The following is a 24,769-nucleotide window of genomic DNA, read 5'->3' as shown; positions in this document are numbered from 1 at the left end:
TACAGAAAACAATGTAGGATTTAGGATATATGTTATCAAGTAGATTGTGTCATTTTTTTTTTCTTGAGGAACTAGATCAGAGGCTTTGTTTCAATATATATACCAGTCAATAGCAGGGTGCTCAGAATGCCAGCTGTTTGTTTCTATTACACCCCCCCCCCAATAAAAGACAGCATGCATTACAATCCGCATTTAAGATGGTATGTGCTGCATGGTTGAAAAGTAAGGTTCATTAACTATTTCTATTATGTCATGCATTTAAATGAACATCCAACAAACTGCAAAATATATTAGTGCAGTTCTGTTTGTGAATCCTGTTAACACTAGTTCTGTGTATTCCTTAAATGGAGACAAACCATGATTTCTAATTCCAGTGCCAAGGGATAAATGTTGTAGAAACATCCTGATTCAGAAAAAAAATTGTGCAGATGTACCTGAAGTTCTTGAATGCCTTGTGTAATGAGGAACTAGATGTTCTCCGTGTTTCACTGTTGCAGTCATTACATTTGGGTAATCTGCTGGCAGGTTGCCCTCAGTCGGCCTGAATTCCAAAGTCTTGGGGCCTGCGTCAGTTTCTGTCTCCTCTTCCATGACGTCAGGTCATCAGGGGTATAAAACAAGTAGCCAACGCCATTTTCTTTAGTCTTTCTTGCCGTGCGGTGCCAGAAGCAGAAGCAGTTCGCAAGTGCCGGTTGGCCGACTCCTGAAATTTTCGAGTTCGAGTTTCAGAACTAAAGCTAAGAACCCTGTTCAGGAAACTTTTTTCTTGCTCCATTTCGATGTCAGAAAAAGTTAATAATTGTATTACTTGTGGGAGGCAAATACCTCATAAGGATTTCCATTTATACTGTATTGCTTGCCTAGGCCCCGATCACAACATGCCTGGCTGTCGGTTTTGTGCTAGATTTAATCAACGCACTATTAAGCGTCGGTATATTTTTGCTTCAAAATATTTTGGAAACAGATTTAACTACCCTGAAATGTCATCGTTTAGCACTCCGACTACCGGAGTATACATAAAACACAAAGAAAAGGACAGAGACAGGCCATCGAGGTCCAAAATTGACGACAAAGCTTCTCCTAAGTCAGTCGCCAGTTCGCCGGTACTCAGTGAGGGGCTTTCACAGCCCCTGATACCCGCTACTTTCGAGTCACAGGCTCCTACTGAGACCCATGTGGAGTCCAGCATGCTGCGAGATACTCAAAGTATTGTATCCATGGATGTCTCTCCCTCGAATGGGTCCAGATCCGCTGAGCAGGCACCGGCTTCTGAGGGTGTATTCAGGCCTCAACATTTTTATATAAAACCGACAACAGCTGCAAAACCAAAGACAAAAGCAACTTCTAAAGCTAAAAAACTGATGCATGAGCCATGTGCATAGGCCGCTATGCCTAAAAAATAGATGATCAAAATGGCTGAAGACCTAATTACCTTGATCAGGGGTTCCCAACCCCATCCTGATAAGAAGCCTAGGCAAGACACTGATTATGAATCTTCAGATCAGGTTTCTATTTCTTCTGATTCCTCTTTTGATCAGGAATTATCTATTCCTCCCTATGAGGATTTTGATGCAGAGGAATCTATCCCATCTGCATCACCTCCTGAGGATTATTCATTTGGAGAAACCTTGCATACTTTGAGGGAGCATTTTCACTGGGAGAGTCAAGATTTCTCAGAATCAAAAAAAGAGGCTCAGGGATTTCCTTCTTCTCCCTCAGCACAGGCCTTTAGCCATACCCCTGTTTTAGACATTGTGGATGATGTGTTTTCGCAGTCAAGCTTGACTCCTGACTCCTTACCTCCGGCTCCCAGCAAGCCTGACAGATATTACAGGGTCCCTGACTCACACAAATTTTTTATTTAGAAACCCTGCTGCTGACCCTGAAACTATTTCACAGGGTCCAAAGGGAGTTAAGGCCTCGACAGCAAAAAATCCTACCCCCTCTGACAGAGATTCAAGGGCACTGGATAGATGGGGAAAGAAAGTTTATACATCTGCAATCTTGGCAATTAGGGCCTTAAACTGCCAGTTTCATATGCTCAAGTATCAAGAACATGTTATGGGATTGCTGAAACAGAAAATAATGTTGATTTCTGAATGTGCAGAAAATAAGGAATTGCAGGACCTATTGCATGCAGCTGAACAAGTTGGAAAGCATACTTTGCAATGTGGTTTTGATTCCTATTCCTTAGAGGCCACTTGCAGGGCCACAGTTACTGGATCTGGAAGCGCAACCCTACAGAAAACAGTCCCAATGACTTCCCTCTGCCATCACCAAGCACTTACCTTTTGGCAGCACCCTTAGGGGGAAAATTAGCACTTTTTGCTCAAAATTGGCAGTTAATAACCCAGGACAAGTGGGTGCTAAACATAGTATAACAGGGATACAGATTCCATTTCCATACTCTGCCAATGGCAAACGGTTGGCCGGATCTGCCAAAAAATCAATGGGCAGAGGCACAGAAACAGGTTACGTCCCTCATGGATATGGGGGCTATTCAGCCAGTACCAGAACAGGAAAAAGGACAAGGTTTTTATTCAAGACTGTTCTTGGTACCCAGACAGGACAAAGCCTGGAGGCCAATACTGGATTTATCAATTCTGAACACAGTCCTGGACATTCCAAAATTCAAAATGCTAACTTTGCAGCAGCTTCTGCCCATGCTGGGCAAGAATGTTTGGCTGGTGACATTAGACCTAAAAGAGACATACCTGCATGTCCCAATAAGGGAATTGTGTAGAAGATACCTCCGTTTCAAGGCTGGCTTAATGCATTACCAATTCTCTGCACTGCCCTTTGGCTTATCTACTGTGCCCAGGGCCTTTACAAAGTGCCTGGCACCAGTAATTGCTTTGTGCAGACAAAGACGTATACAAATATATCCATACTTGTCGACTGTCTCATTCAAACAGGGAGCAAGGACATTCTTCTTCAGCACCTGGCATTTGTGAAAAGGCTTCTAACATGCCTAAGATACACAATAAACAAAAAGAAATCACAACTGGTACCCTTTCAAAAGATAACATTCCTGGGTGCAAGCTTGAATACAACTGCCCAGATGGCTTTCCTCACGCCAGACAAACAAAGGCAACTGACTACTTACTTCAAACTGATGGCAATAAAAACCCAGTTATCTGCAAGACAAACTCTGCAGGCTTTGGGGTTCATGGCATCCTGCATCCTACTGATTCCATATGCTAGGCTGCATATGAGGAGACTTCAATGGTACCTAAAAAGTTTATGGAGTCAACATTGTCACAGTCCGGAAACAATGATTCCTCTCATTCCCTGCCTACAACATGAGTTTCTATGGTGGGCAAAGGCATGTCACCAAAACATGGGACGGGCCTTCACTCTACCCCCTGCCAGCCAAACCTTAACAACAGATGCATCAGATTATGCATGGGGGGCCCACCTGGCAGGAAGATGCATTCAGGGCATATGGACCCCAAAACAAATGCATCTGCATATCAACCAAAAAGAGATGTTAGCTGTTCAAAATGCCCTGACATTTTTCAAGGACTTACTTCATCCAGGACAATTACTGATAAAGACAGACAACACCATGGTTATGTGGTATATAAACAAGCAGGGGGGCACACACTCATACCCCCTTTGCAGACTAGCCATGGCACTGTGGGACACAGCTTTGACTTACCAAGTACATCTTCAAGCTCAATTCCTGCCAGGAAAACAAAATACTCTGACAGACGATTTAAGCAGAAACCTTATGGACCCTCACGAGTGGAAGCTAGATCCACAAGTCTTCAGCATGATAACAAAGGAATGGGGGAGCCTGCACATAGATCTATTTGCCTCTCCTCAAAATTATCAATTGGAAAGATTCTGCACAAGGACTTATCACAGACAAGCATGGAAAGTGGATGCCCTATCCTTCAGTTGGAAAAACCTATCAGTTTACCCCTTTCCTCCTCTGCCTCTTCTTCCCAAGGACCTACTAAAAGTCAGACAAGAGAAACCAAAGATGATACTAATTGCCCCGGACTGGCCCCGCCAATACTGGTACCCAATCCTAAGGAACTTGTCTCAATACCCAGCTTGGACCTTACCTCAAAGACCTCAATTACTGTCCCAGCAAAATAATCAAATCCTGCACAATCAGCTCCAAACACTGAACCTGGCAGCATGGTTGATCATGTAGTTATGCAAACAACACCTCTCAGTAAAGCTGTGATGGATGTCATTTTGGAAGCCAGAGGGCCTAGTACTAGAAAATCTTATGCTGATAAATGGAAGAGATTCTGTGCTTGGAATCAAGCACAAGGAACTAATACAGCAAAACCAAATATTCCTCAGATATTACAATACTTGACTGAGATGCCTGACAAAGGGCTATCTTTCGCATCAGTAAAAATCCATGCCTCTGCCACTTCGGCTCATTACATTACAGAGCTACCAATCTTTTCTCATCCATTACTAACGCAATATCTTTGAGGAGCCAAAAATTTAATGCCTCCCAGAAGATCACCAATACCTGCATAGGACCTCAATTATGTGTTGGAAAAGCTCACCCTGTCTCCATTTGAACCAGCTGCTACTGCAGATCTAAAGTTGATATCATGGAATGCAGCTTTGCTCCTAGCAATTACTTCAGCAAGAAGAGTCTCAGAGCTACAGGCCCTCATGGCTGTGGAGCCTTTTATCATATTTTACCCAGACAGGGTGTCTCTGAGGAACAATCCTTCATTTATGCCTAAGGTGATTTTCAGTGTGGCTCTTAACCAAACTATTCATCTGCCAACCTTTTATCCAAATCCGCAGAATAAGGGAGAGAGAATTCTGCATTCCTTGGACGTACACAGACAGCTAAGATTCTACTTGAGCAGGACTAAAGCTCTAAGAAAAACTGAGCAATTACTAGTGATATATGCTGCAGGATCAGAAGGAAAGGCTATTTCAAAGCAGACTTTTTCAAAGTGGATAAGCCACTGCATTCATTTCTGCTACTTACACCATGGCAAACCTGTGCCCAAGGGCATTAGGTCTCATTCCACCAGAGCTGCAGCTACTTAATCAGCCTTTCTCAGAGGAGTACCAACCAAAGACATTCTAGAGGCTGCTACTTGGAGTTCTGTTCACACCTTTACAAAGCATTATCATTTGCCTCTCTACTCTAAGTCTAGGGCAGGCTTTGCCACTGCAGTTCTGCAGGGCTTTATAGCTGCCCCTAATGCTGTTTAGCTCCAGCCTCCCATCCATAGCTTTGGGATTCTACCCAAATGTAATGACTGCAACAGTGAAACGTGAAGAACATAGTATAGTTGTGTACACTTACCATAAATGTAGATGTTCGAGTGTATTCACTGTTGCAGTCCAGGTTACCCACCCGCCATCCCCATTTCATTCTGGAGTTTATCTTTCCTTCACTATCTTCTACAACCTATGTGGTGTATTTGCTTGTAGATGAAAGTAAAGTTTGTATTGTTGCATGTATATATAGTTTATATATATATATATATATATATATATATATATATATATATATATATATATATCTATATATATATATATATATATATGTATATATTTTTTTTTTTTTTGCTACTTTTTGGGGGCACCTGACATCTGGGGCAAGAAAAACTAAAGAAAATGGCTTTGGCTGCTTGTTTTATACCCTTGACGACCTGATGTCATGGAAGAGGAGACAGCAACCGACAGGACCCAAGACTTTGGAATTCAGGCTGACTGAGGGCAACCTGCCAGCAGATTACCCAAATGTAATGACTGCAACAGTGAATACACTCGAACATCTACATTTATGGTAAGTGTACACAACTGTACTTTGTGATATATAAAAAGTGAGTGAATCTGAACTTGTTCAACTTAAATGTTCAAGTAAAAAGTTATCTGAAATGCCTGTATTTAGAGAGAGCTTACTTTAAGTGCTATAGCAGCTGTTCACCCATCGGTGAAGTAAGTTGGACATGGTCTAAAAAACTTTTATAAGGACACTGCTGCAAATATGACAGAATTTGCTGAGTCCACTGACCCTCTAATTAAACATGATTATGGACAAATTAGCTCATTACAGCAGATTGCGCCCCAAGGGGTTTCTGTAGTTATCTCCTACTGTGCCTCTAGGTGTCAAATATTGCTTGTTCATATTTGCATTAATAATTTCAAAACCATACTATATACAAGGTATCAGAATTTTTATCTTGAAATATACATGATGACAAACATTGCTGATATTTGACCTGTCAATGAGTATTTGTTAGAATTGATAGGTGATAGCTTCATTTTCTTAAGGCTGAAGCCACACCCTCCATGAGTTAAAGATAAAGAGCTGTACTAGAGGGAAATATGTTGCTTATTTTTGTTTCTTAACTCAGTTTGTAGGCATTTTTATCAATATTCAGGTCAGCACAAGGAATCATGTTCAATCACCTGCATACTAACGCTTTTGTTAAAAGTATGAAAAGTACGTTTGCTGAGAATAGAATTAAGTGACTACCCAGAGAGTTGAAGGTCTTATACATTTTCTGAAAATGTATTGATTGAGCGGAGTCTGCGTGTCCTTCTTGTGTTCTTGTGTGTTTCCTTTGGGTTCTTCAGTTTCCTCCCAGATGCCAAAGACATGCAGTAGTTGGATTGGATACTCTAAACTGGCCATAGATGTGTGTGCGAGTGTGGTGTGAAAGAACTACCATGGCAGGGCTACCCTCCTGACAGTGTAAACCTTGGCTCTAGAAGATTGCCACTGTTGTAGTGACATCTCCAACCACATATGCAAAACTAGGAAAAAGGGTCGTGGGTGGATGCATGCTGACAGAGCAAATGATAATCATACTTAATGAGATTTGGGGAACCAGAGAAAATTGTAATTTTCTGAAAATTGAGCATGACAGATCCTGTAAAGATGGAGACGTGAAAGAGAATATCTATGAAACATCTTTTTGGCTACTTACAAACAAGATTCATTATTCAGAAAGGCCTGCATATTTTTTTTTCTTTTGAATTTTCAAGCTGTTCCTTTTCATGAAAGGGGAGTTTTCTGTCCAACAGCTTTCATTGAATGCAGCATTTGGTATATAAATGCCTGTCTCTTACTGAATGGTGCCTTAAATATGTTGCAATATTGTATATGTTTTACCTATGTTTTGACATACTTTAGCTACATAAACATACATTTGTTTACCAGTATAAAGGAATAACATATAACAAATGTTAAACAGCGAAGCACAAAATTATATAAATGGACAGTTTAAGTAGATTGACATATATTGTCTATGTTAGGCTTGAAATTTGTCCAGTGGCAATATCAGAAGATAAACTATTTGTGCTGTAGCAGTACAAAATAACAGTATTTGTATAATGCACATTCAAAGGTTAGAAAAGGTATGCAGTAGTTTATACTGTAAACAAGATTGCTGTAGAATGATAATCTTATCTGAAGGATTTTAAAAATAGTTGAACATAGTTGTAACAGACATGCAAGAAAAGTGTAGCAAAAGGCAAAATAATAACAAATTAAAACTGTCTTCATACTGTGACATTTCATTTTGCTTACTTCAAAGGTGTTCCTGTTTCAAGTTTTTTGCAACGGGATCTATATCATGGACTTATTTATTATCATCATCTTGGAGGTGAGATCTTCAAGGACTTCTTTGAGTTTATCCTGTCTGACAGTCATGAACCTCCTAATCTTTCTGATAAACATGTAAGTACTCACCTTACTTAAAAACTGCATCCTACTTAGCATCATTTCTGCATAGCAGGAAATAAAACTGGTGCATTTTAGACAAATGACAGATGGAAAATGAGCACCTCAGATTTCACAGATATCTATCTATATATATATATATATATATATATATATATATATATATATATATGTGTGTGTGTGTGTGTGTGTGTATGCATGTGTACGATTGCTTGGTCAAAAAATTCAGGAGTGAATTAATTTAATGATACTAATTACTAACATATCCATCAACATTATTAATTTTTAATGCTACCAATGTACAACTATGTTTCTGTAAACAATCTGAAGAAGGAAGGCATGCTGGACTACTTCATATTCTGTGAAAACAAAATGAAACTAGACAATAACGCATTGTGTGATATCTTAAAAACATGTTCTGTTATTGTTTCAGAGTGTTACAATTCATATTATACCAGTCAAGGATCAGCTTCCACAGGAAGTTTCTGGGGTATTACGTCATCTTGTTGTCAAAGAGACAGATATTGTGTACTTCACAAAACATCATCTCAATTTTGTAGACCCTGAATCACCAGAAAATGATTTGATGTACATTGTCACTAAACCATGCTTTTCTCCTGGACTATCAAGGTAAAAATGTTGTAACTGATTTATTCTAAAGTAAATATATATTGCTAATATCTAAAAAATATATATTGGCGTATTTAAAAATATTTTGTTATATTTATTTTCAGAGCATATGATGCTGGCAAAGTAATCTTTACAGATAAACTACCTTCAATGAAAAAGGATCCAACCGCCCCTTTGTTGAGGTCTTTTTCACAGGTAAAATATAACAGTTTGTGAATTTATTTTGTAGAACCTCAAAGAGTTTTATTGAACTGTAGTAGTGTTTGAAATATAGTAAGAACACATAGTAATTCATTTTAGGGACTCCCATGAAAGGAAACTGCAGGGAAGATCTCTAGCCAGACTATTTAATGTAGGTGATGGCAGAGTGAAACACTGTCTTTTAACAACTTTATTCCAATAGAATTAATTAAAATATAATGTGACAGAGCTTATCTTTCAGATGTTTAAGAAATATGTGTTTCAGGAGTTAAACACAGAAAGTTGGGACTCCAAAAAATTAACAATTTTTTCTAGGGATTTTGCATTGCAGAAAATTCTTTAGACAGGCAGGCAGGGAACTAGGAATAAATTCTATACCATTAATTATTTTCTCTTTCTCCTAATTTCTTACCATTCCAGTAGTTATAACAGATAGCCTTTGGGCTGTATGAGGAAGCACTGGGAAATGTCTTCATTCAAGGAATGATGATGGCTTCCTAATTTCAGTGCCCTGTGAACAACTTTAGCTGCTAAATAGGAAAACTGTAGGCAAAACTGTTAGTGTATTCCAGGGCTGGAGTCATAAGTTTAGCATGTAGATAAGCATTCAGTAGAATTCCAATAAATTAATGCTTTTCCTTGGCAGCATAAACATATGTTTAAAGGTAGGTGTAGCAGCTTCCAGCTATATAAAGTCTACTGATATCACCAGGCATTTCCCTAGGATCAACCATGTGAGACCTCTAGGCATCTAATATCACTTATTTATATTTATATTTACTTTAATAATTGCCACACCATGCTGCAGTCAAACCATTGAAACATTTTGTCTTAGGGATTATGCATCGAAACATTTTGTCTTAGGGATTACGCAATGCACAACATCTGACCACCACCTAGTGAACCCGAAGGATCTAATTATTCATAATGTCATCATTTTTATATTTTTGTAAAAATTTGAACAGCGAAATAATCTATTCAGAATTTCTTAGTCTCATATGAAAGTTTTCAGCTGGATGAACAAAATGCTACTAAAAGTATAAAGGGGGAATTCAATAAATCCTACACATTTTTTTTTTTATGTAGGTGTCACGCCTCAATGATTACATGAGCGTGAACATTTTTAGATTCAGTAAGTGCTGCTTAGGGGCATGTACTCACATGCAAACATGGAAACTTGTGTGGCATGCAAATGGCCTCATAAGCAGGTGAATCTAATGCAAATGAGGCAAGTAGAGAGATCAAACATACAGAAAGGCATCTGTTCAGACCCTGTGTCAGTGTCTGTAGTGTACAAGAAAAATTCCACATACAGAAGTCTGGACAGAAAAAAGGGGTGTAAAACTGTAGAAATGTGAAAATCTAAGACCACATACACATATGAGCAAAACTATTAGTCTGTATGTCAGAAAGATTAAAGGGAATAAGGTAAATTAATCACTTTTTTTAATAATCTCAGCATGTTTGCACTACACGCCACAGTGTGCAAACATGATTAATAGGGAAATTAAAAAAAAAAATAGAAAAAAAAGAATTTTATACTCTGCGACAGAAATGTATGATAGGAGCTTGCATGGGGTCCCTACAATGGTAGATTGCTGCTGTTGCTAAGGTGATGGGGGTGTTAAACATATAGTTTCTAGGCTATCAGCATGGATAAGTATGCAAACGAGGTGGGGTTATTGAATAGCAGAAAGGAGTAATCATGTCTGCATATCCCCTTCATGTAAGGTTTTATACCATGTTGATGTTCACACAGGATGTGGCTGATATCAGGGAGTGTACCCTCTGACTTCTAAGCTCTTTTAAGCCTAGGTGCATGTGTTTGCATGGCATGCTGCCTGGCTCAGCGTGTTCTTAAAACTGGATGTATTCAGTTAGACATTTTGACCTTTGTATAAACTATGCTGAGCGGTGCACTGCTGTGGGTGGCATCACACACAGAAATATGGCCATTGAATGATGTTAATTATATTGTAGGCAGGTGGAATGCATCATAGTTAGCCAATCACACATTCTGCACCTACAGCAAAGCTGTATAAAGTATGCATACATCCTACATTCTGATTTTCCACCAATACTCTGGACCATTGGAGTACAGACTTGGGAATTTTAACTGAGATAATGCTAGGTGCTGCTGCAGGTCTGCTACATTTGTGTGTGCTAGAGCCTGAAGTTAATGCTGCTGGTGCTGCTGACGATATGCCTAGGCATAGAAGAAGAGTGTTCAGGCCCAGGGTAACCTTCCAGGAGCTACATGAGCTGGAGATTGTACAGCGCTACAGGGTGGACAGGGACATACTACAAGAACTCACTGAGCTCTTCTGCCCTCATGTCTGACCCAGTGCCAACTGACGGGAACCCATCCCAGTGGAAACAAAGGTATATGTAGCCCTTAGGGTTCTAGCTACAGGTACTTTCCAAAGACTAACTGGGGACATAATGGGGGTCTCACAGGCACCTGCATCTAGGATACTCCACCAGTTCCTGGATGCCATGCTACCACATGCCAGTGAGCACATATCATTTCCCCTCACCACTGAGGTGAGGGCCAGCAATATGCAGCACATCTACTGTGTAGCACACTACCCTGAAATATTGGGTGCCATAGATTTCATTCATGTACACATCAAGGCACCACCCAGTGAAGAGGGTAGGATGTACATCAACTGCAAGGGATACCACTCCATCAACTACCAGGTCATGTGCAATGCCCAAGGGATTATCCTGAATGTGTGTGCTGGCAGCCCTGGCAGTTATCATGACTCCCATATCTGGCATGCATCACAGCTGTACCAGATGTTTCCTAAGGGGACATCCCACATGGCTATATACTGGGGGATCGATCCTGGCTATGCCCTGGAACTGTGGATGAAGACACCCATCAGAAATGCACACACACCCATGGAAGAATGCTGTAATGAAGTACACGCACAAACTAGGAACATCTTAGAGTGTGTGTTTGAGTTTCTGAAATCATGGCTCCAGTGCCTCAGTATATGTGGTGGAGCCCTGCAGTACTCTTCAGCTACATGTGCACACATGTTCACAGTATGTGCGATGCTACACAATCTGATCCTGCAGAAACAGCTGCAGCAGGATCAGCAAAGGGAAGGGAAACATAGCCCCCCACCAGTGCCCAGGTCACCACAGCTACAGTCACAGGAGGAATTCTAGGAGGAACCCCCTGAGGATGTCCCTGTAGGCAGACGTAGGCATGCTCAGTGCACCCTGCCTTTAACAGACAACTCATAGTGCATTCACTGACAACCTAGGGCCCTAGGGACTGACACCTTACTCCTACTCACATACATATATTAAACTTGATACCAGGCAACCCACACAATCTGTACCTATCCTTGTACTGGCTGTGCACTGCTTGCATCAGACAGAGTCAGCCCTGAACTACAGTTCTGTCAACTGCTGAATTTGCAAGGTAAATAACTAACCTACACAGTACTTGTAAGGATCAGTATGATATGGTATGGTATGTATGGATCTGCAAGTAAATATAGTGGGCTATTTGGACAAAAGTAACATCCACATGGGATTACAGATACCCAGTCAACTACCATGTGTCCTTTAATAGTCACTAGGTCTCATGCATAGAATATTCACTACATCAGTCAAGAGAGATGTTAAACAGAGGAGTTACATGATATTTAGACTATTGTGTACCCCAGTATATATATGTGGTGTTGTTCCCCACACCCAACACAGCAGTGCTCCCATATAACTGCTGTAACAGTAACTCATCAATGGTATATCAACAGTCCAGGCAATCTCAGGGCAGTAACATAAAAATTAATCATACATTGTATGTCTCACTTAACACAGGAATAACAACGTACATATTGATGCTGTTGATTGTGTGATGAATGACTACTTTCTGTCCGGCAACCTGTGTGGCTCAGTGCACTCAGGAGGTTAGCATGGGTGATGGGTTGATGGTTCTAATCTGGAAGTATCCACATCTTTTGAGTGTGGGGGTAGTATTATGATGTTTTTTTAACAGACTGTCTGTGTGTGGTGTAATATTATTAACTTCTGCCACATATTAATTACATCAAACAGCTGGAGAATGCCATGGACATTTTGAGTGAAGTGAGGTACTGCAGATACAGGGACAGATGTCATTGTCTGTAACACACAAAATTCCAGACTGCAGTAAAGGTAGGTGTGGCCTGGGATCAGTTACAGTACTGGCAATCCCACTGGGCATGTTCGTACACTTAGTTACACAGAGTGCAATTAGTTACACAGAGCCCAATTCTGTTGCCCCCTTCCCAAAATGACCTATTATGTATAGATATATCTATAAATACATATATATATATATATATATATATATATATATACATATGTCTGTCACTATCTCTCTCTCCCATAGATAGTATAGCTATCTCTATGTATAGCGAAATAGATATTCCTATATATACCTATATGCAGCTATATATAAAAACATACATCTCAGGTCTCACTCCATATATCAAGGTAACACACAGATATATATATATATATATATATATATATATATATATATATATATATATATATATATATACACACATACACACACACACACACACACAGCCACATTTCTATATACATCCCTGTTATTTACATAAATATGAGTGTGGATGTCTGTATTGTCCTATGCACCCTGATAATGGTGAGTAGAGATTCACTATCACACATCTATAATATTGCTCAAAGGATTCAAAGTAAGGGCTCAACAGTACATAATGCACTTAGCTACAGACCCCTGTGCCTGCTGGATGTCGCCACACATACAGCAACAGGTGAGCAGGTGGTGTAATATATAATGTCGTCTGCGCAAGAATGGACAGGACACATTTGTCTTGCCCACAGACTTGCCCATCCAAATGCAAACAGCCACATTTGGCCAAACTGGTAACTGTAGCCACATAGCTAGGATAATTAACAGTTATCTGACAGCTAGGCTACTAGATGCAGACAGTAGGAAGCAATTTCACTATGCACACCACAGCTGCTGTTCAACACAAGCCTATATTGTGTAATCCAGAAGTAGTTTGCCTGCAGTCATGTCTAAGACACTTGGCATGTGCAATAAGTACCATGATCTATAGTGTGTAACAGTAGTTAGGTAGGGGTTCTAATCTCACTGCAGGCCATTTGGAGTGTGTGTGTGTGTGTGTGTGTGTGTGTGTGTGTGTGTGTGTGTGTGTGTGTGTGTGTGTGTGTGTGTGTGTGTGTGTGTGTGTGTGTGTGTGTGTGTGTGTCGGATAATTTTCCTTGATGTTGAGATTAGTAGAAATCCTGATGACACTTTGTCCACAGTTCTATATAGGAAATTTCCTGAATACATTTCCCTTTTACATGCTGCCAGCTTCCACCCACAACATATCATCCAGAACATCCCAAAATCTCAATTCCTTAGAGCCAGAAGGATTTGTTCTAGTCAACATACTTTTGCTCGTATTCGGGATGACCTTGTTTGTAGGTTTAAGGAGAGAGGTTATCATCCAGGTACTGTTAGCTCTGCCAAAAATTGGGCTTCTAAACAAAATAGGTTGGATTTGCTATGTTATAAAGTTAAAAATAGAGAGACTTCCAATGAGCCGGTATGTTTTGTCACCACTTATGGACAAAACACCAGAGGATTTATGAATATTATCCATAAACATTGGAACATTCTTATGGCTGAAGAAAAATTGTACCCTTTCTTGAGGGATAGATGTTCATTCTCATTTAGGAGAGGACGAACACTAGACTCAATGTTTAGTCATTACAAGAGGACTGTTGTTGATCCTAAAGCTTCCACGCAATTCTCCTTAATAGGAGGACAAGTTTTTGGTTGTATACCATGTGGTCACTGTTCATATTGCATTCGGGTTCAAAAGACTAGAGAATTTAGCAGTCGGAATACTCCTGAGATTTTTAATATTGATTTTTGGGCCAATTGTAGCACGGAGTGGGTTATTTATCTTGTTACATGCACATGCTCTTCATTTTATGTAGGGCAAACTTCCAGGCCGTTTCGTTTGAGAATTGGAGAACACCTTAGTGATATAAGAAATAAACATAAGAATAACGCACTTTACAAACATGTTCTTAAGCACCATTCAGCTTCTTTTGTATTCGTTATAGACGTATTAGGGGGTACCGCCTATTTACTGTTATAGATTGTATTAGGGGTAACTGCAGGGACAAGTCAGGTTGGCATGATTTACTTAACTTTAAAGAACGAAAATGGATTGTTAAGCTTGGCGCTTTATTCCCACCTGGTCTTAATGACCAATTTTGATGGACCAATGTCTTGTCTTTAGGTGTTCTCATATGATACTTGATTGAGTATATATATTGGTATTGTTGGAAGTTTTATTTTTTATCTACTGAAGAAGGCATTATTAAGCCGAAACCAGTCTGGATTTTTTAGGATTATTTATCCCTCTATCCTATGGACATTTAATAAATGTATATTATATCTTTATAAGTGTTGATTCCACCTTTTTGCTGGCTTTTTTGTTCCTGGAGGTTCGATTTTCAGCCGAGCAATTGCTTTACGAACACCTCTTCTACTTCCTGGATAAATATGATCACATCAGTAGCTTAGAAAGAGGTAAGGTTTTGCAGTATTTTGATTGTAGCAGGTGATGTGGTCCTCCAAATGCCTAACCACAACTAGGCCTGCTGATGTCATTAAGCATGAGATGTTCTAAAGAGATAGCAATAGCAGAGTTGAAGTGTAGCATGTGCATCATGTACTGAGATCTGTAGTATGTACCATTAGATAGGTAAGTCTTCTAATCTGCATGCAGCCAACTTACAGTGTGTGTGTGTGTGTGTGTGTGTGTGTGTGTGTGTGTGTGTGTGTGTGTGTGTGTGTGTGTGTGTGTGTGTGTGTGTGTGTGTGTGTGTGTGTGTGTGTGTGTGTGTGCTGTGCTGTGTCCTGTGGAAGTGGCACTATCCTCAATGTAGCCAGGTTTGTGTGTGTGGCTGTTACAGCATTTTACATCAGCTTATGGAATCATAGGATCTTTGAACTTTAGTAGCAGAATGATCCTACAACTCTCACAATCCTAGCCAAGTTTATACCCTTATGTACATGATCAGCACATATTGCCCCTGTCCATGAGGGACACAGGCAGAAGCCCAGTGGTGAAATGATGGTCACCCAGCCAATCATACAGATGGCATCTGATAAGGTCTACTGAGGTGATGTGTTTGCCATTAGGCAAGATTCTGTTTCAAAGGTGTGTTAAAGTCTTCTAGACAGATCTCTCCCACCAGCATGTATTACTAATGTCACATCCCAGGTTAATTTCCTTAGCGTAAGTAATCCATGTACCATGCCACCTACAGATATGCAGCATTTCCAGTCAAGCAGGGTCACACATTGCCTTGTATGCAAGGCAGAGATCACCTATGAATAGTCTATATGCCACAGGCTACAGTGACCACTGATTTCAGACAATGCCCATTGAGCAGATACTGATGACATGAAGTTCCCTTGTAAGGGACCATTGTGTTGTGTGCAGTTGCCAGTAGTGCTTGGAAAGGTGCAGTACCAAATGGCCATTGCACTCAAATATTGGCATGTTGTGGGAAGAGTGCATGGAGGTTATGAGTATGTCAATTTCAGGTGACTGTGCCTTCAGTTATGACATATGATTTCTGTCTTACCACTGGGGAGACATGGTGATATCAGGTACATTAAGCTGTAAACCTGTGTGCCCAGGTCTATCACCCCTGTGTATGTACATCACATGTTGCAACTGTTGTGCTACTTACCAGGAACATATGTGGTGTTACTGATGGAAATGATAATACATATATATATTTTCAAGGAGTTTACGGCCAGTAGTATGTCAATAGGCATGTGTACATCAATACCCTCTTATAGGATATTGACATAACTCACAGAGTCTATGACCACTCATAGTTTGCAGGCATCAACCAGCATTGTCAGCACAGTCAGTATTTGTTTGAATCATGGTTGCATGGCTCCCAAGCAGTACAGGACCCAGGATTGAGCCCTGTTTAACAATGTGGCTTACAGATCAACTATTGGAGATTGATTTCCATATTTTGAGTATGTGTGCTGTCAGTGAGCCACTTAGTGACCACTAGAATGATATTACCATGGATGCCTAAGTGGGTGCTTTTGTCAATGATGCCTGATTGGGGGATAGAGCCACACAGCTTGGCTATATTCAGGGAGTTGTATTTCCTGATGTCCCCTCACCCAGGTCCTTGGTCACTGCATATCACGTATATGTCTGGTGATCAACTCCATGATGATTTGCCCTACGGGCATCCAGATATGGTTACTCAGGCAAATAGGTCTATAGTTCCGGTGGTTGGTGCATGTACCACCTCTGTGCAAGGGGGTAACAGCTGCCATTTTCCAGTCAGCTTGGATTCAACTAGTGATTATAGTATGATTGCAAGGAGTTCCCAGTGGTGTTAGTAATCCTTGGTGGATCCCATGTAGGACACAGCCTGGGATGTTAGCATGTCCCATACATGCTGCATATCCCCCATAGAGAGGACGGGTATGACCTGTTCTGTAGATATGGAAGGTATGGGAAAGGTTGTAGGAATGTCATATGGCACATGTGGTGGGGACAGAGGAGTGAAGCTGATGCAAAATCTGTGGGACAATAAGTTAGATATGAGTACAGACCCATTATATGCGTTATCATTATGTATGAGTTCACCAACAATCTGTGCCGGTCCTCTGAGGTTACACATGTAACTACACTGTGCTTGTGGTTCTGCTTTGTGGAGGAGGCTGATTTTGTCACATACTTTTTCTATATGATGTCACACAAACACTATGTGCTTGTGTAGCTGAGGAGGTTGTGCCTCCATTTTAGGCGGCACCCTCACCCCAAATGTCACACAGCAATTTCCACCTATTATTGTATAGCCTGCTAATGGCAGCTATCCACCATGCAGTTTGTTGTGCCATGAAGAGCTTGTGTTCCTCCTGTCAGGTACAGCCAAGTCTGTGCAGTTGTACTGCTGTTTACATAATGCATGGTTGTAGTGGTCTACATACTTGCCTATCCCATCTGAAGGGGAATTCAAGTCACACTATGTAAATACATTGTTTTGCTGAAGTATATTTCTGTATTTTCTGCAAGGGGGTTAGGTCTGTTAGTTTTAATGAGATTGATCTGTGTTCAGATTTCACCAGGGAGGACCTTCCAGTGGTGGCCTGCGGTCATCACCCATATTGGGATATACATGAAGCTCTAAATCACCTTCCCTTGTGGGGATGTCATGCCACTGGTCCAGGGCATTGTAACTAATGACCTGGACTAACTTGTGAGCAAGACTAACCAACACAGTTGGTGGTTACTTAATGTTACCCCAAACCATGGTGTACTGACATATCTTGATAGACACATGTACATTCAAATAAGCACAATGGGTGTCGGGATTCATGGAGTTGCTCCTGTAGTTGGTAATGGCTTGATTAGGTCCCCTTCCAGCAGTGAATATCACCTGCAGTGTCTCCAGGAAAGCATAGTGTTTCACTAAATTTGGACATATATCTATCTTTAATGAATGTGAATACACCACCTGCATTCACTTGCACACTGTCAGTTTGAGGTCTGAACATGTGGAAAGATGTGTAGTCTGGTATGACTATGGTGCTGTTCACAGCCATGAACCAGGTGTTTTTGACTGCACAAATGTCTGCATATTCCAGGGTGGGAGCTCCTTGCACAGAGTGGTGTTTAGTGTTGCCATTCCCCGTATCTAGCAGCATAACCGTGATGTTGTATGAAGATGGCATTCTCATTGGAAAGTTTTCCCTCCAGATAGTGCCTATAAGATGTTCTGTGGGGGTGTCAGCAACCTTGGCCAGTACTCAAAATCCCAGGGTGAGAGATGAAGACCACCTCTGGAAAGCATTGACATCTGTTGATCAAGTTATCCCAGGCAGACATGTAGTGGATCCCCTTACAATAGCACCACACACTAAGGCAATCATTGAAGTCCCTCATGTTCTGTGTGTATTGAGCCATCATCTTAGATGAGGGTCAAATGCAGCTGAAAGCTATGGGCATACCCGCGAGAGAGACACACAGTGTGTAAGCTTAGTCATGTGTCTGCATACCATACAGTGCTGTATCTCCCTAGTCATACACACTTGCAGGAAATATGATGTCATCATTGTGTCAACTGATATTCCTTGAGTTGCAGCAATGTGTGGTATGGCATATAGTGTCAACCCACACACAGCCTACTGTAATGTTTCCCATATGTAGCCTGGTGACATGGACATCAATGTGTCTCAAGATGTACTCACATATGAATAATAGGTCTGCATTTGTGATGTACCCCAGGTTTGTGACTGGTGAGACCAGTGGTGCATGCAGTATTATGTGTACTGTGCTCTCCAGAGATAGGTTTTCTGAAGTGTCTGTTGTTTGGGAATATGTCAGGTGAGGAGCTGCACACATGCAAGTGTGTGTGTGCGATGTGGGTGTGGGTGGTGCATGAGGGGAGCTCTGCATGTTGGCAAATGTTCATTGTCATATGTACTGACTGCAGTGTGAGACACCATGGAATCAAAGTTTGAAGTACAGTCATATCTATCACATGTTGTGTTTGTGTGGCTTGGGAGTAGAAGGGTGGGTACACTTTCCACATGTCATCAGCATTCATTGACAGTGCCATTAGCAATACAGTCATGCTTGTGTGTAGGTCACAGCACACCATTGTTACGCAGTGTCATGACAGATGGTGAAATGTAACATGTTACCTTTATGTAGGTTCCCTAAGGTAACACAACACCTGACAGTGTGCCATACAATGCTTTTCCAGCTATGTGGTCTTTGGATTGACCATAATCCTGTTATTAGTCATGGTCCCAATACCGTACAAATGTGACACTGTACAATTCCTGCAAAGTCTTGCTGCCAAACCCTTGGAGTTGATAGCCTGAAACACAGTGTTTGTAGGCATGCATTGCAGTGAGGATGTGGATGCCCGTGCATGCACAGATGACTTGTTCAAGTTTTCTGACATTATGTTGTTACTGCATGCATTTAGTGCCTGTCAAGCAACCACACAGCAAACTGCGTGACATGATGTGGGAACACAGACATGTGTTCCGGGTACATAACTGTACAATATGACATATCTAGGACATGTTGCTGGTGGACACACATTGGCCAAAGGTGTCCAGTCTTCTGCAGTAGGCTTCACAGCCATGTCATGCAGATAGCCACCATTAATCTGTTGAAGGGCAGGATGCATGAAGTGCAGTGAAATTGTCACCTAAAATGGATCACCACCACTGTGCTGGTTGTTTCAGAAAGCTGGGACATCTATGTCACTGGACATTGCACATTATATTGTGATGCTGCAGCTTTGCTTCTAATCACCATCTGGTCAGTTTCCTAGTGACATACCACCAACCCTGGTACAGAAGGCATGCTACATGCAAAAGCCAACTGATTGCTCAGTTGCTAATCAAGGCATCTATCTGTAGGAGGGTATTTGAAGCCTACAGAGCCTTTCATGATGTGGGACAACCATGTGGATTAATAAACAGGCTGTGTCCTGCTACTCATCATGAGCTTCAGAGTAACATTTTGCATGTGATGACAGAAAAAGTATCGAAGCATGGTATCCCATGACAGAGGGGTTGTAGTGAGACCAGTAGTAGTAGAAGCCAGGAACCAGCAATTCAGGGGATTCCCCTGCTTTCCACATTCTTCATGAGGTAATTATGTCCTTGCAGTACACACCACTTGAGTACTGTCCAATGGCTGAATACCTGTGTAAAACCTCTCACCTTACCTTCACAAGGTATACATATAATGCTTCCCTCCATTCTTTGTCTGTGCTCTGTACAGGCACATTGGATGACTCTTTTCTTGGAACATAATGGAAGTAACTGTGGTACTTAGTTGTACTGAGGACAACTAGCATGCAGTGCCAAGCAGTGTCCCCAGATTTCTCAGTTGTCTGATATGTAAAGCCGTGAAAGAGTTAGCATGGATACTGTCAGTAACAATGTCATACACCTACTGACACTGGACTAAACAGTTTGTTTTGCTAAAGGGCAGATCATACCTACCTACTCTAACTGGTGGACCTCATTGAGCTTTACAGTATGTAATGGATGATGGCAATGTGACTCACTCTACCTACCATAGCCTGACAAGGTGTTTGACAGTATTAGGTCAGCAGGCCTTGCTGGAAACTGTGTAGGTTATTTACAGAGTGGTATGGCAGCAGGTGGATAGCCAAGTGTCTGATAGTCATAATCTGGGAAGATAACATTGGGTAGACCTATGCTACAATGCCACCAGTCACCAGGGGACTTCCCTCAGACATCATTAATTGAGTACAACTTGTAGTCATTCCCTTCTCTGTAGTCACGGACAGTGTCAGTGACCTCTGACTGATTACATTAGCAGGTGATTGCATATTAGGAGCTCTCACTGAATCCCACACAGAACCAACAGTTATCCAGGATGGCCTGAGACACACATTCAGTTGTCAGAGCCACTGATAAATAGTAAATTCCATTTGGAAGTCATCCACCCTTGGAAAATATAGACGTGTCCACAAACAGTTGAACCAATACCCATGGACTTATGGACAGAGAGTAATGTAGCCTTTGATTTTCACTGGTTAGTAAGATGTGGGGATCCATTCAATTTTGTACAAACTATGCAGAAAAGTATGGCATGTAAATCCCAGACTTTCATTGTCATACCATATTTGGCACTCATCACACCTATCATTGAGTGCAGTGGCACCTTTGTTATGTCACTACACAGTCATATCTTACAACTGTAGCAGCCACACAGGTTCCATGGTAAATCAATACATATTGCAGATAACATGTCTGATGCAGTCTGTGTCAAGAGCGTACACATGTAATCTGTCTCCTACATGCTTTGGAGGGGATATGTATGGCTGCCATACAGGGAGGTGTCAGATCCCACTGTGTACCTCCTGCTTATCCAAGATAGAACTAACACATGTATTACCTATTGTACACACCTACACCATCACTGTGGTATAAATAGTACATCCTGGAGAGACAGGTATGTAACACATTTACTAAATTCTATATGTAACAGGCTCCTCATGCATGAGATGCACACATCTGCTATAATGCACATCATGCACAAGTTACACAATGAGATGCAGAACAAGATGATCATAACTGGTGTAGGACAAATGTCTGTAATGGACACATGAAATTTGTATATAGGTCATCTCGGCATCACCACAGTTGTAGATGTGTTGGCTCCAGAAACTCTGGTGGCACTCATCAAGGGTATCATCCTGTAACATAGATGAGGGTTGAAGGAGTAAGTTGCATGATGCCATTGTCCTTGCCAGCCTGTTATACACATATGACCCTATGAAGCCATGCACCTATACCACTGTACCTTTCTGGAGACATATGTCTTCTGTGGTGACATTCCATCCTGTGCTGTGATGTCTATGGGTATATTGCCACTGTGTATCCATAGGTGTCCCCTACAGACTCCTGAAATTGAACCAAAAACAGGTCCATGACACACCTTTTATTGTGCAAGTATACAGCCATTAAAACATCATACAACATAAGGTACACAAAAGTATGTGGCTTACTCATTACAAATGTCAGCATACAGTATCTGTCAGTGACTGGTACAAGTGGTATGGCAAAGCAACACTGCATTACATATTAATTTATATAGTCACCCTGTGCATCAGACACATAGCTTCATGTCCCTACATCAATGACGAGGATGACAGGGATGTGACACAAGTATCATCACTTGCACAGAGTGTTGTGTGGTGGTGCAGGTGACCTAGACTGACCCAGTAGGTTGAAAGCATGTGAATGAGTCAGGGAAAGAAGGAGGCAAGATGGAACATGGAAATCTGCCATGTGCATCTGTAGATGACCTGATTTTGACAGTGGTGTGTGAGTGTGTGCATGAACAAAGTCAAGTTCAGTGCTAGCCCTAAATGTGTGGATGTTGGACAGCTGTGAACCATGCATAGTAGAGCTGACAGTTCACTGTCTCTGCCCATGAACATGGGAACTGGGTCTGCCAGGAGTTGCACTAGCACCCCCATGGCCAAGGTCAGAAGCAGTGTTAGTACGTGACAGTGACTGCTGTCTACTTGGACTATGTCTCTTAACAGGAACACCCAGGACCATGTGCCCATGGTCTGCCATGTCTTGGTGTGGACAGCACACTCCCCTCTGGAGCACTGGATTTACTGCCACTATGGGAGTGTGATTGAGCATGGCCACGTGGACTCTCAGCAGATGTAGTTGCTGAGCTACTTCCATAGGTCCGATGCTCGACTCCAACCAGACATTCCATCACAGACAATGTGCATTCCAAGACAGATATTCTGTGATCTGTTTCAGACCATCTTCTTTCCACTGCATCAGTGAAATGATCTAGGGTATCAGCAATGTGGTGGAGGCAGTCATGGATGTCAGACTGTGCTGCATCCATAAACATGAGCATTCATCTGGAGTTCATTTCAGAATGTGCCTGTGCCTTCATGATGGCCCAAAACATATGCCAAGTGACCCGTGATGAGACACCTGCAACTGGTGGTGAAAGGACAGCAGGCCCCCTATGAGCACCCCTATCAAGCTACCTGTGTGGAACCTCACCAGCTATCTGGCTGTGGCCAGTGTCTACACTCACTCGAGCCAGAATTGCCACACCTTCCTATTAAATGTCCCCACCTTCTGACTGTCCAATATCTGTGGCCTCCAGGGATTGGGTATGTGTAGGCATATTGACTGTGTGTGGTGATAATGAGGGCAGAAGAGGGATGTAAACCTCTGGGACAGATTCAGCCCCTGAAACCCTCACCTGTGCCTTACTTTGCCACCATCATCATCAGATTCTGAAGAGACACTGACATCAAGTTGTGTAGGGGACAGAGACCAACCCCCCTGGTCACCTGTGTCAAGAAAGGGAAAAGCAGTACATTAATACCTGCGCTATTATACTCTGCAGTACTATGTTGCAATATATATATATATATATATATATATATATATATATATATATATATATATATATATATATAAAGCTGTATACACTTTTGTCACTATTACAGATCTGTTTAATCCCCCAAACTCATATAGTAAGACAAGAGGACGCTACTTTTCCCGCAAACATCTGTAGTTACTTGTAAATAAAAGCTCTTTACACTGCAATCTCATCAGCAACAATGAGATACATTATTGACATTTGTGAAGACTCTGCACAGTTGACACATATGGCAATCTGTAGTGTCCTGACAATATTGTCACATCTATCAGTGTTGTCACAACTACAAGGTATAGGTATGACTTTAAAGTGTATACAGTCAGAGAATGTCTGTGCAGTTGTCAATCATGCCGACAGTATATCAATTCAGCCAGTAAACCTGGGATGACATTTTAGGGAATACATTGCAGTAAATCTACAAGTGCAAGAAAACAGTGTTGTGCTTACCAGGAGCAGGACCACAGCCTTGTCCGATTCTTGAGGGACCTGTGAAAAGTTGATGGAGAGATAATGTAAACACCACTGCATGTTGTACTGTAAGAGGATAATACATCCATATAGCTCACATTTACAGTTTTTACTTTGTTAATTGATATGTTGGTCACAACCTGAGCATGAGAGTTAAACTGCAGTAACACCTCCCAAAAGAACAAATATCTGACACCCACATAAAAATATCTACACCCAGATACACTGAATGCTACAGTATTCCAATGCTGATCAAGCCAAGCCTACCTGGACTCTTCTCTGCCATGGAAACTGTGGCACCCACATCCACGGTATATGGTGTGATGAATGCCTGGGAGCTGTCGTGTGTTGCTAGGTTCACCAGGAATTCCTCAGTGGCTGAAAGTAGTTGTTCTGCTGCAGGCCCTCCACCAGTGACACCATGATCCCTGGCCACATCTGCTGCTCTTGCAGCATTAATCATATCTGTGACATGGTGTCAAACCTGCTCATATGCCCTGTTTTGGTGACCTGTGGTGTTCACATCCCAGACAAGGTCAGCCCACAATGCTGCCCATTATTCCCTATTGTGCCTACCCCTGGACAGTAGGAGTTCATGGTGTTGACTTAGGCCTTCCAAGATGATATCTCTCTCAGCATCCATAAAAGGGGCTTGTCATTTGACATACATGTTTCCTGAAAGACAACAAAATGGGAACACATGTCAGGATCACATACAGGGAAGTACACTATGTAGAGATAC

The 24,769-nt window shown here is 41.5% G+C and overlaps 1 protein-coding gene across 2 annotated transcripts in view; it reads left to right on the top strand.

Moving 5' to 3' along the window:
* Window positions 1–24,769, top strand: part of LOC122813289 (FRAS1-related extracellular matrix protein 1-like) — a 1,751,891-nt gene that overhangs the window by 358,448 nt on the left and 1,368,674 nt on the right. For both annotated transcript variants that reach the window (XM_044085535.1, XM_044085536.1), the window contains exons 10-12: window positions 7,542–7,684; window positions 8,121–8,317; window positions 8,422–8,512. In XM_044085535.1, the coding sequence (XP_043941470.1) occupies window positions 7,542–7,684; window positions 8,121–8,317; window positions 8,422–8,512 (431 nt within the window). The remainder of the gene's footprint in view (window positions 1–7,541; window positions 7,685–8,120; window positions 8,318–8,421; window positions 8,513–24,769) is intronic.

Source organism: Protopterus annectens, chromosome 10.part0 (genome assembly GCF_019279795.1).
Source record: "Protopterus annectens isolate FY-2018-M chromosome 10.part0, PAN1.0, whole genome shotgun sequence".
In the NCBI taxonomy this organism is placed as follows: Eukaryota; Metazoa; Chordata; order Ceratodontiformes; family Protopteridae; genus Protopterus; species Protopterus annectens.
The sequence above is the reverse complement of the archived record's forward strand: the minus strand, read 5'-3'. Positions and strand labels throughout refer to the sequence as shown.